Here is a 13382-nt window from a genome sequence, read left to right as displayed (position 1 = left end):
AACTTAAGTTTTACTTCTTATTTATCACTAGTAGGTACACATGTGTGTCTGCAGGCATGCAGTGCAGGTACGGAGCTCAGAAGACAACCTTTGTCTATATGTCTTCTCTTTCCACTTTGCTGAGGTAGGTCCCTCTCATTTCTCTGGGAACTTCCAGGTGGTTTCCTGTCTCCCCCTCCCATCTCACTGCAGGAGCACTGAGACCACACCTCCCATCTCACTGCAGGAACACTGAGACCACACCTCCCATCTCACTGCAGGAGCACTGAGACCACACCTCCCATCTCACTGCAGGAGCACTGAGACCACACCTCCCATCTCACTGCAGGAACACTGAGACCACACCTCCCATCTCACTGCAGGAGCACTGAGACCACACCTCCCATCTCACTGCAGGAGCACTGAGACCACACCTCCCATCTCACTGCAGGAGCACTGAGACCACACATGTGTGCTACAGCATCTTCTTTTTCTTTTCTTTTTTTAAAACATGGATTCTGAGGATCAAACTCTTAGGCTGATGCAGAAAGTGCTTTTATCTACTCAACCATCTTGCTGCCCTGCCCCGTTCCTCTGTGTGTGTGTTGCACACAGGTTTAGTTACCCATACGTGCATGTCTAGAGGCCATCGATTAATGTTAGGAAATTTCCCTTAGAATTCCCTGCCTTATTTTTATCATTGTTAGTTTGTTTTCATAATGTAGCTCTGGCTGTCTTGGAACTCACTGTGTTGACCAGATCTGCTTGCCCCTGCTCCCGGAGTACTGGGATTAAAGGTGTGTGCCGCCATACCTGACTTCCATTATTATTTGAGTTCACTGTTTCCTGGCTGGCCAGTGAACCCCAGTGCTGAGATTACAGGTGAGTACCAGCATGCCCAGGCCGTACATGAGAGTTAGGGAACTGAACTCTGTCCTTACACTTGCACAGCAAGCACTTTACCCCCCAAGCCGTCTGTCCAGGCTCAGCTTACATAACAAGCACTCCCCTGTTCTTCTGCATGCACTTGTTCCGCTTTAGAGTAGGCCTGTCTGTGTGAATTGTGTGCTGCTCAGCTAGATTAGTGTCTGCATGCAGTGCTAACTGAGATCTGCAAAGAGGCCCCTAAAGGGACCATGCATTTACTAAGTGTATGGCTTCAATGAGTGAACCTTTGTGGTAGGGCTAGTGTAAGAAAGGCCCTTGAAGTGGCCATGGAGACCTTGGTCCTTCCCTTCTCTTTGTTCTCCAACTGTGTTACCATGAGGAAAACAGGCTTTGTTTGTCATGTACTGTATCACCAGGGGCAAGCAAAGTATAAGCAGAAACCTCTGAAACTTTGACCCCAACACACCTTCCCCTTCTGACTTCTATTTTTTATTTTATTTTCTGGAGCCAGGGTAATCCTGACTAGCCTAGAACTTGCTATGGGACTAGGGTAGCCTTGAACTCAAGAGGCCTGCCTGTTCCTGCCATCTGAGTGCTAGATTAATGGCAGGCACCACCACGACTGTCTTCCTTTTAAGTTGACTGTCATGGGAATTTTGTTAGAGAGATGGGAATCTAACTAACACAGTTCAATAAACACATGTTGAATGAATGAATACTTTATAAATATGAGTAAAACGCTAACAGAGGAGAAAACTGATGATAAAATAAGGTGCTCTGGAGCCAAGCAAAGCACCGCATGACTCTAATCCAAACCCTCAGCAAACGGATGCAGGAGGAGTGTAGGTAGGAGTTATAGTGTGCAGCCCTCCTTAAAAAAATCACTCAATCACCAAAATAAAACAACAGACATCATAACAGCTTTACTCAAACTTATATGAAAATATACAAATTATAGGTAGATGCTGAAAAGATCTCTGATAGTCTCCACCTATAGGCCAGGTGGCCTGTGAGTAAAGGGATAAAGTCAGTGCACATTGCCTGGGCCTGGCTTACACACACCACTTAGTATTTGCTGAGCACCTAGGATGTACTAAGTTCTTCTTTAAGCATCTTATTGAGGATAAATGTAGACAAACTTATTCAGCTTTAAACCTCTTTCTATAAGGTACTAGTATTAAATGACCTTTTCTATAAAGAAGGCAACTGAGGCCACATGGTAGCTAGGCTGAAATAAGACATCAGGGTCCCAGCTCCAGAGTCCATGTTTTGTCAATTCCATGAAGAAAGTCTCTTTAACCAACATTGACAGAACGAGTGGATATTTATATAGAACAGATGCTCATTAATGCACTCCAGAGCCTGACTAGACAATGTACAAGGAAGGAGACAATTGTCAGCAGCAGAAACCTTGCAAAGGACCTGTGTCAGGGCACAGAAGGAACTCCTACACAAATTAGCAAACAACAAATGACTGAAAAACAAAGTGTGGGAAAGACTTGAATATTCTGAAGAAAATATAGAAATCACCTCTAAGCACACATGAACAGGTGATTACCGCAAAGCTAAGCCACAGTGAGGTGGTCCTGCATGCCCACAGGCAGAGTGAAAGTATGTTTGATCCACACCAAATCCTGGGAGATGAAAATGAACCAGAACCTGGCAGAGCTGGGTGGGATGTCAAAGCTGCTGCCATCATGGAAAGCTTGGCACCATTTCTCACTGAATCCAAGAGTGTCTCCACTGTATCAAAGCAAACCCACTTTGAGGTGCTTCCCAGAGAGAAAGGGAAAGCTATGTCCACATGGAACTGCCAGCAGTCACAACAGCCTTTCTCTACAGAAAACCCTCGGGACAACCCACACAGACCAACGCAGTAGGGAAAGCAATGGTGTGTGCACACAGGGCAACGTCCTCAGCAGCAGAGGGCAAACCACAACCACTGAGCACAGTTAAGTTTGTAAGACATGTTTAGAAAGAGGAAGGGCCACATAAAAATGCCTACGGGCAGGAAGCAGGGCTCAGGGCACAGTGGTCACTGAGTGCCTAAGGCCCTGGGTTTGATCTCAGTACTGTAAAACCAAGTCAAAAGAGACCTTTTTAACATTAGATGTATTAGTATATTATAAAATGAAATAGTGCTTAACATTTTGTGTCAAATTAGTTTTACTAATTGCTAAGCAGACACCGACTCCATGGACCGCTGGAGATGGCAGTCTGAAACACATACCACAAATCCTACTTTAAGAGTCTGGGTCCTGAAGTCATGAGCTGAGTAGCCACCATGCAAAAGACATTCGATAATGAGGTGTGGATACAACCATGGGTTTGATTCTAGACTGCCCCTGCCCCTTACTTGCTTTGTGTGACTGTGGATATATTTCATTCTCAGCATCTAGAAAATGGGGAAAACTGTCTTTAAGGTACTTATAAAGATGAAATGAGATCACCCAATAGGAAGTGCCTAGGACCCAGCTCCACCTGGTTCCTTATCGATAAAGCTACTTTCGATGTTTTTCACCTCAATCCCCAACCCAGGGCTCATTCTGGCTTTTCTTCCTTCAGCTTTTGGGACAGTGAGCAACCTGGGTCCTAACAGCCTCGCATCACTCCTACCACTCAGACTTTGTTGCAAAGATTAAACAACAGTAGCAGCTATCACTACTCACTAGGCTACAGCCTGCTTCCCTCCTCTGGCTTTCACTCCAGCTGTCTTCAATGTGGCCAGTAGAAACCCCTTCAGAGCAGCTGCTGTTCTCTTCAGACACAGCCTGCCATTCTGCAATCCTTCCCTTGTTTCCTGATACAGTACAGAAATGTCCTTGGCTCATTTCAGTTTCCATAATCCAGCCTAAGAATAGGCCATTTCTCCAGAAAGCCTGGTCCCTCAAACCTAGAAGTGGTACTTTGAAACCAACACGTGTGTGTGTGTGTGTGTGTGTGTGTGTGTGTGTGTGTGTGTACGCACACGTGCTTGTGCATGTATGTGCTGCTAACAGGCCTTCCCAATGGACAGATCTAGAAAACCCACATTGTGCATGGTCACACAGACACACACCACACTGACTTCCAGACTGAACTGTGGGAACTGTAACTATTCTAACCCCTATTACAAGGTCTAAGCATCCTGGCCTTTTCTCTTTTCAATCCGATGAGAAAGCTGGCTTTCTGCACTTCTGTATCAGCTCAGTTCTAGTAGCACTCCTCCCCTGGAGAGGACATACTCATCTTTGCACGCCTCTCACTGTCTCTCTGACTGCATGCCCTCCCTGATACCCTACCCTGAGCAGCAGGGCTCCTCACCACCACAGACACTCACCTTTACCCCTACCCACCTCCTGGTTTCAGAACTGCTTGGTTCAGGAAGGGGATGGGCTGCACTGTCTCTTGACATAACATTTCATTTAATGCCCATCACCCTGGAGTCTAGCAGTGCCAGTTTTCAATGTAAAATAAATAAAGGGCTGCAGAGAAGCAGACAGAGACAAAATTGAACACTTTTTGAAGGTGATAAAAACAGGTTCTAATTATACCCATAATGTCTACTGAAATCCTCGGGGAAATTACAAACTAGCTAGCTAAAGGCAACCTGGGAGGGGGAGCAATTTAAAAAAAAAGTCACCACAAAGATCCGTTTATGCCCCTGATTCACTTCAGTGTACTTTTCAAACTAAAGGCCATATATTATCTAACTGTGATCAACACAGGTCCCTGGCTTTGAAAAGTCTTGGAATTATATTTGAAATTGTAAAAGAACAAAAAAGAAACAGACAGATTTTCTTGGTTTTGAAGCAAAAAAAAAAGTATGAAAGCAAACATAAAAATCACCCAGAAGGGCTGCTGTCTTTTACGAACCAACACAGAGGGCACAGAGAACTCGCTACAAACATCCCAGTGCCCTAGTCCAGAGTGGCACCTGAGTGACAGAGACCTCTGTGTGACAGGGAGAGTAGAGTCAGTTCACTCTGCCTAATGCACCTCCACACTCACCCGACAGGTATTTATTGGGCATCTACCACATATTAGGGAAGTTCTTTGTTAAGTAAGTGTTCCTAAAGTGTGGTCCACAGATTAGTGCCAGTTTTCACGATGCTTACTGCTGGTCTGCCACAGGGCTAAGTACAAAACAAGGAGCAAGCATGCACAGAACTCCAACAATGCCTTTGTCTCACTGAACATGGTATAGAGTAGCTTGGTGTCATTTGACTACTGTGACAGGCCACCTGGGGCACAGCTGTGACTGTGTCATGAACAGGAGACTATACATCAGTCCCTGGTGGACTGCAAAGACTACAAAAATGTGGCCCTTCACATTAGGGGGGTTGGTCTAAGCCAGGGTTAGCACAGTGAAAAGACAGATGGTGAACATTTTAGGCTCTAACTCACATCCTTCTTGCTTGGTTTACAGAGCTCTTAAAAATACAATAAACCATGCTTAGTTGAAAGGCCATACAAAAATAGTTTAAAGTCTAGACTTGGCCCATAGGCCAGTCCGCAACTTCTCCTTGGCAACAAACATGGTCCCCATCATAGACAGTAGATGAGGCAAAATCACCACTGTGGTCCTCATATCACATAGCGTCTCTGCCTTTCCTCATCTCCCTCTCGGTCACCATCAGCATTCCAAACACTGGCAGCATCCCCAGAACTCTTACTATGTGCAGGATCTAAGGCAGGGGCTGGCAACAGGCTGACAATCCTGCTGAGGAGAGAGGGTGGAGTCATACATGACACTCTTTAAATCTTAGGTCAGTTCATGAAGCTGTGCATCACATGAGACCTGCTATCTTCTATAAAAGGTACGAAAGGTAGCCTGATCTTCCTCCTCTGTACTGACAGCAGACAACACATACAGAGGATGTGAGGGGCCTGTGTGGCTGCAGATCATGGCAGTGCTTTTTGGTGTGTGTTGGTCTGGACTGAGGAAGGGCCTGCTGCTCCCTGTACGAAGGCATCATCATGGCACACAGCCCATGTAAACAGCAATCTGGAAAAAGAGCATCCCTCCAGTCCAACAATAGACTACACTGTCCAAGTAAGCTGTACTTGGGCCACCAACACGTCTTCTCAATACCTTAGGAAAGTCATCTTCAGCAACTGTGGTGGTGAGACATGTTAATACCATAGCTTCATGCTAGAGTTATGAACTTAGCAGGGTCTACGGAGTTACTCACTCTTGACCTTGTTTTGTAATGGGCTCAGTATTTGAAGAAGCTACAACCTTTAACAAATAGCTTTCATTCTTAGATCTCCCTTGAGACAGAGAATGCCCCTAAAAGTTTCTGCTCATACAAACACTGTCCCAGAAAAGCGAAGGGTTTGACTAAATGGCCTGGACCCTGCAAACCTCAGAGCCAGGTCAGCTGGAAAGCACAAACAGCACCTGACATTCACTGGACATATGAAAGGCACCTCTGCACCAGCAGACAAGGGTCTCAGCCTAGTGCTGATTCTCATGATACACAACATCTGGAGAGAACATGGTTCTGATAGCTCAGATGTTTCATGAGAGTGCATGCCACCAAAGCGTGAGATGGCCATTTCAGCTTCAATCACTCAAAATAACAGAAATTTAAGGAAATCAAGAGGAAAAGAGGTGGATTTAAAACTCACAGGGATGGATGACGGAGCCACTTGTGCCAATGCTATGTCCAATATTGTTGCACATAGCTTTTACTCTGTAGAATCAATGAGCCAGGAGTGAGCAGCCATGCCCCTTTGGATGTCTCCTTCACTCAGGAACCGATGGCTGAGAATGGACTTTGTAGCAGACTCTGATCAATGCATTGACAAAAAAAGAGAAAAGAGTGGTCTCCACCTCCAAAAAATTTATATTCTTGCAGGAAAAAAAAGCAGGGAGATGGGATATCAAGGGTAGTTATCCCTCTCTAGCTAGAGGCAACATGGAACAGGTACCATTGTCAGCTCAGAATGACAAATGCCATCAGGGTAGATGAAATCAGGTACCTCTAATAACAGTGCTATCACTTACAGACTATATAGTTCACTGTAGAGAAGTGCAGAGTGGTCTGCTGGGAATACTTCTGGCTTAATGAGCAAAGTACTTTCAGCAATGTGAAATAAGAGCCCTTTGGTATGATAGAAAGATGTGGCATCTCTACTCTGTGAGAACAAAAGCTACCATATAATACCACCTGCACTCTTAAGACATTACAGTGGGCAATCAAGCTGTACCTCGACAGGTATGTTTTCCTTCACCATACAAACGAGGCTACAGACTATGAGCAGCTAGACTCCTCAAATCAACTTCTTAACGACAGTCATTAGCAACCCAAACAGAACAGTAGCGAGAACCACCTCATGACAATGGCATACACTCTGCTCATTGGCCTCCTCAAAGGACTGGGATGGTGCCATGAGCTGAAACACAAAGGTGGCTGAGCCCCGCTGCCTCTCTCTCTCTCTCTCTCTCTCTCTCTCTCTCTCTCTCTCTCTCTCTCTCTCTCTCTGTGTGTGTGTGTGTGTGTGTGTGTTGTACCTGACTGTCAACAACAAAATGGGAACCTACTAAGAAGGGAGGCACAATACTCCTGGCAGCAGCTAGAACACTACACAGGACAGGTGACATTTGAGTTGGGGCTAGAAGGATGATACAATTGTGTTCACAGGAAGGAAAAGCAAAGCCCCTTTAGAACAAATTCACACATAGGCCTGCAGAGCAGAGGAACTGGGGGCTGATTCAGAAACAAAAGCTATGAGAGAAACACTATAGCCTTGAATCTGCTGTATTTGACCTTTATGAGACCTGGGCACAAGGGGGCATAAAATTACAACTACATGTATGTTTTAAGCAGATGTCTTGTGTCTAAAGATGAGAAAAGAACAAGAAAGATGTCAGAGTGGTGAGAAATGCTTACAACTCCCACAGTACCCACATCTGGGAGGCTGAGGTGGTATGACCTGAGTTCAGGGTCTACCTAAGAAGTACAGAGACTGCCTCAAAAAGCTATAAGAGCAGAGGGCTGCTCCCCCAAGGTCTTCTGCTTAGGGTAATGCTGTACATTTCTCATCTGACTGACATCAGTGTGGACTTCAGAGGAAACTTCTCCTTAAAAATCAAGACTAAGGCCGAATGTGCTGAGGCCTCTTTTTGTCTCTACCTGCAACAGCGCGGCAGACATGCCTCTCCTCCCTGGGGACTGTGATAGTCAGTGACTGGTCACCTTACCATACTGACAGATAACAGACATACATCACCAGAGTCAGGCCTGCTCCCCTGGGTCCTGCCTTGGCAAACTGGCAGCCAACCATGCCAAAAAGGGTTTTGGAGTAGAGGGAGGGGTGGGTTCAATACACACAGAATCCTGAATACATTCTGTCATACAGGGGAACACTGGTCACTGTGAAAACCCTCTTTTTGGAAAAACTTTCAAAGATGGAGTTATGGGGGCAGAGACCAAGGTCAAACAGCACCAAGTGTCCCACTTCATAGGGATATTAAGGAACAGGGTAGGAAGCTGGGTATATGGCACATACCTGTAACCCCTGCACTCTGAATGTTGAAGCACAGAAACAATGGGTTCAATGGCAGTTTAAAGCCAGTGTGGACTATAGAGCCAGATTGTCTCCTTACTACTCCCAACTAAAAAGAAAGAGGAATTGGTGAATGCTCAATACCGGTTCAGATGCCATGAGACTATGGGGCTTGGTAACTCAGCATCCTCAGAAGATGAAAGAGAGGACCTGCTCATGGGCTGCTGTGGGCTAACAGAGTTGACTAGCACCCCTGGTAGACAGTGTATGCTCAGCTCCTACGGCAGCACGGGTGAGAACGGCACAGAGCAGCCAATAGGGCTGGAGCTTTACGAACTCTGGTTGCCATTGCTGAGGAAGAGCAAAGGCAGCAATACTCACAGTCTTTTCTTGTCCACCACGCGCTTCACTCGGATGGCTCTTTGTTCAGAGTAAAGCTTACACACTCCTGTCGAAGCAGAGAAAAAAAAAAAAAAAAAAAAGAACAGAGACCATTTAAAATGGCTTCGAAGGCAAAGGTATCATTAAAACTAATGAGACACTATGGTCTTCAGCTAGCAAAGCTCCATTCTAAATTGCATCTCTTATGAAATACCACATTTGACCTTTAGAAGAAAATGAAATACTTTTTAAGTAATCGTCAACGAAATCCAAAACCGCAGTCCTGTGTTCCTTCACTTGCTGGGAATGTATCTCCTTGTGGGCTGTAAGAGAAAAGGACAGCACTCAGGTCTGTGCTCAAGGCCCCTACAGAACAGTCAGCTTCCCCAGAGCGCTTCATTGAAAGCATGTTCAAAAGCACAGCTATAAAACAGCCTCATGTCAAGTGAGACTACATTTTTAAGAGTAAGATTTATTGGGTTCACCAGGTGAGAGATTAAACCCATAGAAACTGCAGTCAAATAATTTATAGCTTATTACAGCCCTGGGGGAGCAGAGCTGATCCAGCGCCTTCCGGAATGCTGACCTGGCTGTATTAACAGCATCCAATGCCCAGGCTCACCTTCAAGTGACATGCTTAAATCACACGTGCTAGAAACCCAGACGCCTTCCGCCTGAGTTGCTTTTCAGCTTACAGAGGCTGCTTTCTCCCCGTAGACACTGAGTGGCACTATCCATACTATGCTGCTCTCTGAAATCCTTTCCCATTGATGAGCTACAAGGACGCGCTACCACCCAGAAGGCTGTGACAGCTCCTATAGTAAGATACCGCTGTTGGTGGAGGGGCTGGGTGCCCCGGGTGCGGGCATGATGATAGGACATCACAGAGCTACCTCAGGTGGCCACTGGGGTTCAGAGGCAATAAGTAGCCTAAAGTCACATAAATGCCTAACTAATGTCCTTCAGAGTATGGGGTATAGGTTATGTTTTTACCAGAGGACTATAACCTGGGACTACTCACATAATGATCTAGGGGCTCTGCAATGCTGGACACAGAAAACTGAATTTTGTATGTTGCATATTTTTCTGACCAGCTTTCCCCAGACTTCCCTGGTGGCTGCTCAGTGTTCTTTCAGAAGCTTCTCCAGCAGAAGTCTCTGCCATGGGCCCAACAGCACCTGTCAACTTTGACCTCTGTAGTATTAATGTATATGCTTATGAATCAAGGAAGACATAAGACTGGGAACCCATCTAGCTCCTCAACAGGGATGAAACCCAATGAAGGGGAGGGGATAATACCAGGCTCCTAGTATCAGGCACAGTTCTAAGCACACTGTAAGAATTTGAGTGAACCTTAAGAGATATGCCTAATTATCATCTGTACTGTTTTGTTGTAAAAGTTGAGCCCAGGGAGATGAAATGATTTGCCCAAGGTCACAGAGCTAGCATGTGGCAGAGCTCCAGTGCATAGCTTTTAAGTAATAGCTGCAGAGCCTTCTCTTAACCGTGATGTCTCGTATGGAAGCTGACTTTAACAGGACAGGTAGATCTCAGGGAATATCATTCCACCCTTAGCCACATGCATCCATCCTGCCACTCAGAACATAGCCACACATGCATGTCTTCATAGACACAATCTGGTCCCTCTGACCTTGGGCTTTGGTAGGTTATGGTAGATTCTATTAGAAAAGTCCTTCCCATTCCTGCCTTCCATTTTTTAAAACTTGAGTGATGATCTTTTTCGGGCTTTGATCACCTTATCTCAGAAGGATTATAAAATTTTAAGTCTTAAATGTCATTCGGAAAGAAAGAAGGAATGCTAAGTGGCTGCACGATGAGCTGTTGAACTGGCCGGCACAGTCACGGGATCTGCTGGCATCTTTTAGAGCACTTCACCTTCTGTTCTGAGTTGCTGGATTGCTTCTGAACAGGTCCTTATGAATATCTGAGCATCCTGGTCTATCTGGTCTCGCTCTGTGTCTGTCATCCTCCCATAGTCAGACATGGTGTGGCTAAAACAGAGGAAGAAAGCATGAGAGTGGTATCAGTGAGGACACACTGCAGCCTGGGTGACTGTCAAGAAGAAAGGTCTCCCTCAACAAGGGACACTAATGCTAAGGCTGGGAGAGGAGTAGCCAGACCAACAGGTGTGAGAATGGTTTGGAGAGTGGAGCAGAAGGCCATGAGGTACCGTCTTAGACATCACTTCCACAGAAGCAGGAGCAGTGCACAGCTTTGCTAGGAACAGAGGCTCTGACTGAGGAGTACATCACTCCATTGCAGGGCAAGCCACTTACCCTACATGATCTTGAAACATAAGAAACTTTTGTGCACTGTTTTTTGTTTGTTTGTTTTTAACGCAGGAAAGCAGTTTTCAAACCTCATAATAAAAAGCCTGCAGAAACAAACTCTATGTCCCCTGATGTTAAGTTAAACCTCCTGCAGTGCCCAGACTAGGAAGGACATCCCTTTTCAGTAACACAGCACTATGTAGTACAATACAGCGCACCTGGCTCACCTGCAAGAGAGCGGGAGGAAGTGTAGTGTAATCAGTGGCAGTGACACCCCTCGGCCTAGTTCAATACTCTGCACGTTACAGCTAAACTGCAGGCTCACATGCTGCGGCCTGCAGGGGCACTTGGGTAATGCAGAGACAAACCACCCCATCTTCACTCACCTAGTCATCTAGCCATGAGGACAGAAGACAAAGTCCTAGCCATCTCATTTCCACTTGTGACCCACGTCACAGGGTTTCCACTCTGTTATGGTAAGTGACTCTGACTTCACTCCAGAAACAATGGCCTCCATGGTACTCAGTCAACATTACCTTTTCATGCTGTGCTGGTCAGGAGATTATTGTGCCTGCACTCCACTCCAGAGCTGCCCTATTTCTCTGCTTTGAAACAGAGCTGGGACCACTTCTGACCCTCCCCTCTGCTGTGCTGCTGTGCTGCTTCTGACCCTGCTTTGCTTTTCTCCACTGCACTTATTGTTCCCCCAAATAACAACAAAAAGTCCGTTTTTCTCCTCTGAAGCTTTATGGAAGTAAGGAGTGTGTGCCTGGGTCTGCTCCCCAGTAAAAGCATGTAGCAGAGTCGAGTGTCTGACTAACCCTGTACATATGCCAGGCCAATGCTCAGGGCTTTATTTGTTCCTGATTCCTTTCTGTAACCCTCACAAGTCACTCATTCCCTCTTACGATAAGTACTAGGCTGGGGTTCAAAACCGAGCAAGGCTTGTTTCTGATCTCCATAAAAGGCATTCAGCTATAGGAGAGATCAGCAAAGAAGCAGAAGTGGACAGTAGGGCTCAAAGTGGAGCATGATCAGCTTGTGTGGGATGAGGACAGGCAGAATATAAGGCATGTCCTGACAGAGGGTGGAGACAGAGGTCAGATACAATCCCCTACCCTGTGGGTGATGGTATGAATGAACACATAACATCTACTCCACACCTGGGCACCTGCGAGTGAAATAAGGAAAGGAACAGCAAGGCTGGTCCTATGTCAACCAGGCACCCTAGGGAGGGCAGCACATGGCATACACTCACTGTGTCTCCACACTGATGTGCCTGGCACATGGTGCACCATTGCTCCTAAGATAGTGTTACAGTAGGCGCTTACTTAAAACTCAAACACAGACACTCCACCCTCCATTCCCAGTGCTGGCTCTACCAGCAGGATGACCCCTGAAAGATTATAAGCAGAGCCATTTGTGCTTTTCATGGTTTCTCCATAGCAGGCTGCCTAAAGACTTAAGAATCCTAACCTCTGTAACTCCTTCCATGGGTGTTTTGTTCCCATGGAGCTGTGACGAAAGGATGGACCATCTAGTGATTGCCATATCCAGGGATCCATCCCATAATCAGCTTCCAAACGCTGACACCATTGCATACACTAGCAAGATTTTGCTGAAAGGACCCAGATATAGATGTCTCTTGTGAGACTAGGCCGGGGCCTAGCAAACACAGAAGTGGATGCTCACAGTCAGGTATTGGATGGAGCCCAATGGAGGGCCCCTAATGGAGGAGCTAGAGAAAATACCCAAGGAGCTAAAAGGGAACTGCAACCCTATAGGTGGAACAACAATATGAACTAACCAGTACCCTGGAGCTCTTGTCTCTAGCTTCATATGTATCAAAAGATGGCCTAGTTGGCCATCACTGGAAAGAGAGGCCCATTGGACTTGAAAACTTTATACGCCCCAGTACAGGGGAACGCCAGGGCCAAAAAGGGGGAGTGGGTGGGTAGGGTGGGTGGGTAGGGTGGGTGGGTATGGGGGACTTTTGGGATAGCATTAGAAATGTAAATGAGGAAAATACCTAATAAAAAATTTTAAAAAAAGACACAAATAAAATTAACTTTGTAGAATTAAAAAAAAAAAAAAAGAATCCTAACCTCAGGTATTCTAATCACAGCGGGGAGACCACTGCCATTGTCTAAGAGAATTAGAAAGGTCAGGTACAGACAATGTCCAGGGGAAGGGAGTGGGGGGAGGTTGAAGGTGACAGATGTGAGAGGTTTTGACAGGCAATACAGACTGTCTGGGTATGGAGGCAATGGAAACATCTGGGACGCAGGTATGGTGTACAACCAGACATCTCATCCAGGATAGAAGGCCCAGGCTGGAGGGAAGGAGATG

The 13382-nt window shown here is 46.0% G+C and overlaps 1 protein-coding gene across 4 annotated transcripts in view; it reads right to left on the bottom strand.

The window, feature by feature from the left end:
• The window catches only part of Stx18 (syntaxin 18), a 93503-nt gene that overhangs the window by 16644 nt on the left and 63477 nt on the right, over positions 1 to 13382 (bottom strand). For 2 of the 4 annotated variants that reach the window (XM_021162409.3, XM_021162410.2), the window contains exons 3-5: positions 10639 to 10754; positions 8988 to 9065; positions 8743 to 8809 (exon numbers count right to left, since the gene is read on the bottom strand). In XM_021162409.3, coding sequence (XP_021018068.1) covers positions 8743 to 8809; positions 8988 to 9065; positions 10639 to 10754 — 261 coding nt within the window. The remainder of the gene's footprint in view (positions 1 to 8742; positions 8810 to 8987; positions 9066 to 10638; positions 10755 to 13382) is intronic. The other 2 variants (XM_085836653.1, XM_085836654.1) reach the window with 1 other exon arrangement.

This window comes from Mus caroli, unplaced genomic scaffold (assembly GCF_978045245.1).
Source record: "Mus caroli unplaced genomic scaffold, Mus_caroli_1 scaffold_4, whole genome shotgun sequence".
Lineage (NCBI taxonomy): Eukaryota > Metazoa > Chordata > Mammalia > Rodentia > Muridae > Mus > Mus caroli.
Note: the sequence above shows the minus strand (reverse complement) of the source record. Positions and strands in the feature narration are given on the sequence as shown.